The sequence below is a fragment of the Notolepis coatsorum genome (genome assembly GCF_963971535.1).
Source record: "Notolepis coatsorum genome assembly, chromosome: 18".
Lineage (NCBI taxonomy): Eukaryota > Metazoa > Chordata > Actinopteri > Aulopiformes > Paralepididae > Notolepis > Notolepis coatsorum.
Genome location: NC_140182.1, coordinates 40,035,772 through 40,045,354, shown reverse-complemented (window position 1 = coordinate 40,045,354; position 9,583 = coordinate 40,035,772). Strand labels below are relative to the sequence as shown.

The 9,583-nt window shown below is 38.8% G+C and overlaps 1 protein-coding gene across 1 annotated transcript; it reads left to right on the top strand.

The window, feature by feature from the left end:
- The first annotated feature begins 739 nt into the window (after nt 1–739).
- fibina (fin bud initiation factor a) lies at nt 740–2,390 on the top strand. The gene has a single exon (XM_084334660.1). It carries the CDS (start codon nt 810–812, stop codon nt 1,428–1,430), a length of 621 nt encoding a protein of 206 aa, XP_084190786.1. The 5' UTR covers nt 740–809; the 3' UTR covers nt 1,431–2,390.
- The last annotated feature ends 7,193 nt before the right edge of the window (nt 2,391–9,583 follow it).

Sequence of the window (9,583 nt, the reverse complement as noted above, 5' to 3'; positions counted from 1 at the left end):
TCACCTTCTCTAATCTGTCTCCTCTGAGTGGAACCGCTTTTCACATGAGGAAAAATCAAAGTTCTCTAGGTGGGTTGATGATTTAGGGAGGCGCACGTTGTGTTGACTATAGGCGAAGTTTGCTGGCGAACAGGCTATTCGGATAATTAATAAACACAAATTAACCATTAACTTGAGTGTGTCCACGCGTTTAGTTCTTAGTATGGGGACATGTTTTCATTCTCTTGTTGATTGACTGAGCTCTTGATATGACGAACATTAGACAACAGGATTATGTGGCTATAGAATGTTTATTTACATATTTTACATCTACAGATCAAACTCTTCGGGAATGCATCCAAAAAACACAGATTGGGCCTTTAGGATTCACCTTTATTTACATTGCAGATTGCAGAGGAATTCATATTGGTTAAAAGTTAAAACACATTTGCACTGGATGCTGATAAGTTTACTTATCAACACTTGAATGGGTTTCCTGACATGAATGACCTATTAGAAAATAGTCTTAGAGAACAAGATAACAACACTATCCCAATTCTAATTGTTTCCTCCTTCAAAACAGCAGCTCTTCTTAGCCACATAACAAATCATCCCTCAACGCCTGCTGTTGCTTCACACACACAGGGCAGCGGCAGGGGCCTCCGCTACAGATGGGCTGTGCCTTTTAGGTGACGGGGCACTGTGTAACTTGAGGAGGAATGAAAACTGTGTGGTGGGCTAGACTGTCATTGCAGATGTTCTTTACCAGAGAGAGGAGGTCATAAGCAGCTCACAGTTCCAGCAGAGCCATTCATGTGAGTGTGGGAATAATGGATTCTGTTCCCCTGGTGCTGCTTTTGTTCATGTATCTGCCGTTCCACAGGGCCAGCTACACCGGGCCCTTGCAGGCGGAGATTTCCAACGGCACTTTCCATCACTTCTTTGTTCCGGATGGTGATTATGAAGAGACTGAAGACCCCGAAAAGTGCCAAATGCTGTTCAAATTCTCGGACGCGCGGGCGTGCGGAGCGGCTGAGGACATGGACTCTGTGGTGCGTGAGGATTTCATGATCATGAAGCATCACATTGAGGACGCGGCGAGGCTGCTGGAGAGCATCGGCAGAACTATATCCTATGATCTGGACGGAGAGGACAGCTACGGCAAGTTTCTCACACGAGAGATAAGTCAGATAGGCGAGGCCTTTACAAACGTGGACAAGTCTCTCGTGGAGCTGGAGGTGAAGTTCAAACAGAGTCAGGATACTGATCTCAGAGAGGAGCACCAACTCACCGACAACGTGCTGAAGCCTATCAATGAAGTGAGAGACACCCTGAGGGAGACCACGGACATCTCTCTGGGACTAAAGGATAAGCATGAGCTCCTCTCCCTCATTATCCGAAGCCATGGCAGTAGATTGAGCCGTCTTAAAACAGAGTATCTGAACGTATAGCAGGCTAGTAAGCCTTGCGTGTGTGTGTGTGTGTGTGTGTGTGTGTGTGTGTGTGTGTGTGTGTGTGTGTGTGTGTGTGTGTGCGTGCGTGTGTGTGTGTGTGTGGTGTGTGTGTGTATACACTTTGTTTATGTGAAAAATCAGGACAATTTCAAGACTCCACGCTTGCGAAATCAGGACACACAAGCAAAATAATAAGGAATTCTTTTTACATCCTGATTTTGTTTGCCGAGCTATTATACTGTGATGGTTAAGGTTAGGGTTAGGGTTAAGGTTAAGGTTAAGGCTAAGGCTAAGGTTAGGGGTTAAGGGTTAAGGTTAGGTTTAGGGTTAAGATTATGGTTAGTTACAGAATGCATTTAAGTGTAATGTCCCCATATTTCACTTAAACAAGTATGTGTGTGTGTGTGTGTGTGTGTGTGTGTGTGTGTGTGTGTGTGTGTGTGTGTGTGTGTGTGTGTGTGTGTGTGTGTGTGTGTGTGTGTGTGTGTGTGTGCGTGCCTGCGTGTGTGCGTGCGTGCGTGCGTGCGTGCGTGCGTGCGTGCGTGTGTGTGTGTGTGTGTGTCTGGTAGTGGTGGTGAGGGAGACTCCAATCCAATAAACACTTGTGAAATGAATTGTGATTGAAGACTATTAATGCACTCTTGCTCATTTATTTCGTGTCTACCCTCTATTCTAAAGTATCTCTCTGACCTTTGTCCTCTTGCCTTGTAAATGTACGATTTGGACATGAACTCTAATGAAAACATCAACACATTCCTCTGACGCGCAGCAGGGAGGTGAAAAGTTGAAACTGAGGCTTTCGCCCGCGAGGGCCCCTCCCGCCCCACCCACCTCCGAGGAAGGTATTTTGACTTAACATGATCCATATTAGCAGAGAGGATGACGTATGATAAGGCTCTTCAAAAGAGAATGTGTCAATGAATCATTAAAAACACAGAATGTTCTGTTATAAACCTGTATGCTGTTTCTTTTCTAACATCTTGGTGCTCCTTGTTTCCAAAGGGATTTTTTTTTTTTATTACTGATCAAATTCAGGCTTTACTCAAATTCAATTCCTTTACTTTTATTACAAGCAAGATGGTGTGAGGCAACGTTATAATCTAATACATCAGGCAAAATGAGTTTTCTCCTCACAAGTGCTCAATTCTATTTCATTTAATTGTCCTTAAAGTTGCTATAGATAAAATGTTTATGTAGAGTAATATTTCTAAATAAATAATAATAATAATAATAATAATAATAATAATAATAATAATAATAATAATAATAATAATAATAATAATAATAATAATAATAATAATAATAATAATAATAATAATAATAATAATAATAATAATAATAATAATAATAATAATAATAATAATAATAATAATAATAATAATAATAATAATAATAATAATAATAATAATAATAATAATAATAATAATAATAATAATAATAATAATAATAATAATAATAATAATAATAATAATAATAATAATAATAATAATAATAATAATAATAATAATAAAAAGAAAATACATCCACAGAGCTTTTGGAAAGGTGCGGAATATTAACCTCTTATTTTCGGAAAATTACATACCCAAGTAAATGGAAGATTGCTCCACTTCTACATTGCATGTTCTTGGTATCTAGGGACATCTGTGGACCTCGGGAAATGTATTCCCAGTGTCAGAAATATTGTGTCTGTTACTATGCTTGAGTAAATTGTAATGAACCAAAGGAGAATATACTTATTATTATTATTTATTTATTTTTGACGGTGAATAACACCATGCTAACATTGACCACACGTGAAAGATTGCCACTGAGCTGATTCAGCACCTTCTTGAGATCAAGTGTACAAAATAGCTAAGCGAATTAATAAAGAACAGATGATTTGCAGGTTTTTTTGTAGATACAGTACTGAATTTTGCCATCCCGTCACATGCTATTTGAAATATGAATATAGAATATAGAATACCAGGCCTATACATTACCTTATTATGGCCAAGTCATACATCTATGTATCGGGCCAAATCTCCTCTTTCCAATGGCAGAGTTCAATCTGGATTTAGTACCACCAGGCGCCTGGTATAGGGCAGCAAAGACCGTGAATGAAATCTACTGTAAGTACAGTTACTTTTTTATAATGTAAATAGCTCCGCCATTTTTCATCAGATTGAGACACGTTTTTTTTTCTAGACATTCACAGAAAGGTAACAAATACATTGGGCTAAATCCACAAAGAATGGATTGCACGGAGCAAATTACACCCTTACTTACGATGCATTATGAATTGAAAATGGAGGACCCTGATGTAAACAAGACGAAAGTCTTTCTCTGGTCTGCATCCCCTTAACAATTGTGTGTATTGAGCCGTACTGTATTGTACCCATTCTGCAATCTGTTTATAAAATTTTCATTCAATCAATCACCGTGCAGATTGATTGATTGAATGAGTTTTATTGTTAAGGGGATGCAGACCAGAGAAAGACTTTCGACTTGTTTACATCAGGGTCCTCCATTTTCAATTCATAATGCATTGTAAGTAAGGGTGCAACTTGCTCCGTGCAATCCATTCTTTGTGGATTTAGCCCATTGTATTTCATGGCAATAACGTTCAGGTTTGTTTGACCCGTAAGATATAATCATGAAAATAACGTCAGAATTTTTCGCAACGAATATTTTCAGCAGCTTTCACAGAGGCTGGTGTGAGCTGGGTAGTGTAGTTTTATGAAATTTCAATGTCCATTGAAAGCCCTGAGTCTCCTCTGTTTTAGGACTACAATGGTTTCATGACACGTTATTTCCTCACGTCTAATTCATCCAATGACACTTAAGATCATTGATAAACAAACGTAGTGCTGGAAATATACACTTTGACTGCTGTTTTTGATAAGGTTAGGGTCTATGTATTGATCTATTTCTGACGTGATATTAATTCCGGACCCATACCGGTCCCATCGGGCTTAAGGGGTTAAGTATTAAGTAAATGACATGCCGGTGCTCTAGTGTGACATCTGGTGGCTGAACGTTATCTATAGCACCTTTAATGTGTAAGCCAAATGTGTCACCAAATGGTGTGGGGGGCACATAGGAATATACATAGCATCATATGAATACAGATAAAAACACAAGAATATCAACATATTTACAAACTTGCATTGAATGAGGTAGTATATCTGAAGTACTCTATTTGTAATAGAGCTGTGTAAATGGCCTAGTAAACATGGCAGAAGTGAGAGTCATTAAAGCGCAGAAAAGGGATGAGGGCATTGGGGGGGTCAGAGTGTGTGGAGGTGAAAGAACATGGAGGGGAGTGTGTGTGTATGGTTTTATATAGTTATATGGTGTAGGGTTCAGCTTAAAGGGGGGGTGGTGTGTGTAAAGTGAGAGTAGAGTTCAGCGGGGTGGCCAGACTCAGATGGGTAACAGCTTGGGGGAAGAAGCTGTTTCTGCGCCTGGTACCGCGGGTTCTGAGGCTCCTGTAGTGCCTCCCAGGGGCCAGAGGGGGAGGTTGGGTCTGTTGAGACTGAGACCTCTGCATGATATAAATGTCTACATGATTTAGCCTCCCTAGCTTCCCAGCCACAGACATATGGAAATATCATACTGCAGTGTATAAACATACATATCATCCATTTCCATGGGCAATATTTTACCTCTTGTTTCCTTCTAATCCTAAAATCTACAGAAAACAAAAACACCTTTAAAAGTGTCTTCACCTGTGAAAAGTGACCATCCAATGTCCTTTTTGTTGGCTCAGTGTGTTTGATGTGTTGTTAAAACTGTGGAATCAAAGTGCTTGAATTGTAATCTGAGCTGTATATGACTCAACATTACAATCCATAATTGAATATCCCTTCAGCTGGCCTTGGTGAAGTGATGTCTGAAGGGTCTGTCATTGCCTCCCGCTTCCATCTGGAAGTCATCTACTTTAGTATGAAACATTTCATGTCTGATGGCAATCAACCATCATCATTATCGACTCTCTTTAATGTCACTGCTGACAGACTTCACAGAGATTGACATGGACGTGTTTTTTTGTTTTGTGGTTGAATGTTTTCTTTTCTCCAACAGGATGGTTTCCCAACAATATCGTCCTTGTGCCCGTGGTTCTGTTCACATATTTATGTTCATGTTCTTTTTTCACTTTTCAAATCCCTCAGAGACATGGACTCGCACACTAAGTCTAACAAGCAAAGCCCCATTTTGTGTGGCATGTTGATGCAAGCTTGCTTATTTCTCTGAAGTGACTCACTGGTTAAGAACTGGAGGAGCCGTATTTTCTCCCATTTTCTTCCGACCGCTGGAACAACCACAAAGTAACTGCTAAGCGTGACAATTTTTTCCCTTTTACAAAGATAATGCCCCAGTCTGAAGCGAGCGAGCCAGATGGGTTGCCATGGGTGCGACCGGGCGTGATTTCCTCCTCTCCGTCTGGTTCGCCTCGTAGCCCAGTTCCCCCTGAGGGACCCCCTTTTCAAAACACTCCTTTCTACCGCAGAGCTACGCTGTCTGACCCCGTCAGAAACCTAGAGAGCGGGAAGAGCTCCTTGACCACTGGAATATAAAAGGCAGCAGGGACTTTAACCACAAAGGTATTGTGGCAGAGGGAGCTGTTTTTTATTATTATTATTATTTTTAATTATTTATTGTATTGTTGGAAAGGTAATTTTACCTTTCATTTATCTTTCATTTTGACCCAACTCACATCCCTGTAGGATGAACCAGAGGTCAGTGAAGGGTTTAAATCTGTGTTGGATACTTCCAGAAGCCTATAACCAAATGATTTAAGGCAGGTGTAAAAGAGAATCAATCATACCTATGTTAGAATCGATTGTCCTCACCGACGTGATTTAGAACAAATAAATAGCACTGCTCTCAAAGACTGGAGCCAGGGAATGTCCTGAGACTTCTCAGTCCGTTCACCTCTCCCCGTCTCCTGACTGCCAAAGACCAAGCCGAGACTTCTCACTGGGGAAAGACCTCATGCCTGTGAAGGAATAGTGATTTTTATATTAAAAATAAAAAAGTGTTATGTGAACAGCCATAAAAAAAGAACAAATACATAATTAAATAAAAAGTTTGACTTGTGTCGAAACGTTATCTTAAAATAAAGTGTATTGGCCTCAGATCCAGTGGTGGAAAGTAACAAAGTACTTTTACTGTACTTCAGTACAATTTCGAGCTACTTGTACTTTACGTGAGTATTTTCATTTTAGGGAACTTTATACTTTTACTCCACTACATTTCAGTTCAGTCAACTTCAAGAGGATGTAATCAGAGCAGCATAACTGGACCACATACCACTTTAACATAACCTTTAATCAGAGCAGCATAACTGGACCACATACCACTTTAACATAACCTTTAATCAGAGCAGCATAACTGGACCACATACCACTTTAACATAACCTTTAATCAGAGCAGCATAACTGGACCACATACCACTTTAACATAACTTTTAGAGGTCAATGGACTGAGGATAGAACGCTCCCAAGCACTGGAATACACACACATTATGTAGAATTTTACTTTAGATACTTAAGTAAATTCAATAGAAAATACTTCTCTACTTTTACTTAAGTAGAATTTGAATGGGAGACTTTTACTACCAGAGTACTCATTTATCTGGGTATTTCTACTTTTACTTAAGTAAAGGAACTGTGTACTTCTTCCACCACTGCTTACATCCGTGTTCTACTTTGGACCAAATCCCTGATGCCTCTCCCTGATAAATAACATGTTTACAAGAGTATCCTTGAGTATTGAAGACACCTACTATGCGATTAGAAAGGTAATGTTTTTGTATTGTATTGTTTATCTTCTGGGACAATTTAATTATTCCAGATAGTTAATACTCACACTATGAAAATGCAATGTTAATGTTGCAAAGGGAGAAGGTTCCCAATGTATGTGATATAGATGTAATATTCTACTCTAAACGTGTGTATCTTAGTCCGGTCATTTTGTAGTTGTATCATTATACGTCCCTTTTTTGAATGTGCTGTATGCGCCTGTAAACAATTGTACTACTGATCAATAGTCAAAGAGGGATTCTTGGCAGAGTATCTCATGTCTGTAGACATAACGTAAGATCTGGCTGCCGGGTTGAGTGAAAGACACACGTTTTGAATTACTAGGTGACCCTTTGATTTGACTTAACGTCACTTGAGAAACAACAGGCTGCGGCGGTGCTCACGATGTAGGACTAATGTAATGGTGGAAAGATACAGCGTGAAGGGTGCACTACCACGATGGAGGAATCGAATAAGCGCAGCCCTGGAGGAATGCAATACCCAACTGTGAAGCAAGGACCAGCTTAAAGGTCGAGCACGAAAACTTCAGGAAATGAGTGAAGCAGCTGTGTTTGGTTTAGAAGTCAGAAAGATTTCATGGAGACTTTATGGGAAAGTAATTGCCGCTCACACAGACATGCATTGTGTTGAATGTTCTCCTAAATGTAATCTTGCCCCACACTGTAGAATAACTAACAAGTAGTAAGAATGAAAAGATCAAGAGGAAACGTATGTGATTGATGTGAGCTTATAGCATTTGTAATAATTTGATTTCCACTTATTTTCTCAATTAGTTTTTTTGGTTATTTCTATCTTAAAGGTGCACTACGCAGTTTCAGAGGAGGGGGTTTGTTTGTTGAGCCTGCTAAATACATTTACTGTAATTCTTAGAATTATTCTATCTCATGTTATCATAAATTCAAATGAAATAATCTATGAACCAAATGTAAGCCTAGAATATGTTTTCTTCAAAGTGTTTCAGGAATCCTCTGAGGACAGTGTGTTTATTCAGTCATTGGGGGCGACAGTGGCTCGGGAGGTAGAGCAGTCGTCTGGTAAAACGGAGGTTCCCGGTTAGATTCCGCTATATAAATGCAGCCATTTACCATTTATGAAAATATACCTTAGAAAGTATTCAGTTCTCTGGCGCTCACAAAACTACATAGTGCACCTTTAACTGCAGCTGAGAAATATTTTCCTGTTGTACTGTATTTTATGTATGTTTTTAATAGTTTCATTTAGTTCTCAGTTTGACAGCTCTCATTCAAGACATAATACAATGGGGTGTTGGGCTTTAATACACTCTAGAGCAGACCTGGGCATTGTACGGCCCGCGGGCCGGATCCGGCCCGCGGGATGATTCTGACCGGCCCGCGAAAGATTACATGATAATAAAAAAAAATAAAAAAAAAAATAAAAATAAAAAATTTTTTTAATATTTTTTTTTTTTTTTTTTTTACTTTTTTTTTTTTTGTCAACGTTCACACGCACAGTATACGCTTAGGAGACATGCTCAGAAGATGTTGGTTCTCTTTGGATCCACCTACATATGTGAACAGACATTCTCAGTCATGACGTTTACCAAGTCCAGGTACAGATCCTCTCTCACTGATGAACATCTGGCAGCTGTGCTTCGCATCTCCACCTCAGACATGCAACCTGACTTTGATGGACTTGTTAAAGCTCAACAGAGACTGGATTTCTCACACTGAATGAAAAAAAAAGAACTGAAGAACACTAAAATGTGGAAATATAACAAGTGAAATGGGACACTTGATATTTTTTTTTCTTTTTTTTGCACAGTTCTGAAAACATTAAATGTTTAATATAGGCATGTAAAGTAAAAAAGGCTACAAAACTGGGACACTTTTCTTTACACAGTTCAGTGACATGTCTTGTTTATTTTTGCTATAAGATGATGTGATGTCTTTAGAAAGCTAAGAAAATCCTTGTTTCAATAGTATATGAAACTCAAAATGCCCTTTGTTATTAATGTTTCACATTTTGTTTATCATTTTGGAAATAAATTCTATTTGAATAAATTATATTTTTGAAAGCTAACCTCACCTTTTAATTGCCAAATAATAACATACACTCTTACCAGGGGTCAAAACAATGCCATTTACTGCTTTTTATATAGAAATAAAATTTATATTATGCATAATTGAGTTTGGAATTTTGGCCCGGCCCCCCAACATATTTTCAGTTGCTCATTCGGCCCCCCGGGAAAAATAATTGCCCACCCCTGCTCTAGAGTCTTCAGATGTGGTTCAGTAAAATACTGTAATCACCACTCTATTGTAATACCAACTGCAACGCATTTAAAAAAAATAAGTAATAAAAAATGATGATATAAAGTTATCTTTA

Bases quoted from the DNA above. Each gene is read 5' to 3' on its own strand.
- fibina (XM_084334660.1), top strand. From the start codon at position 810: ATGGATTCTGTTCCCCTGGTGCTGCTTTTGTTCATGTATCTGCCGTTC.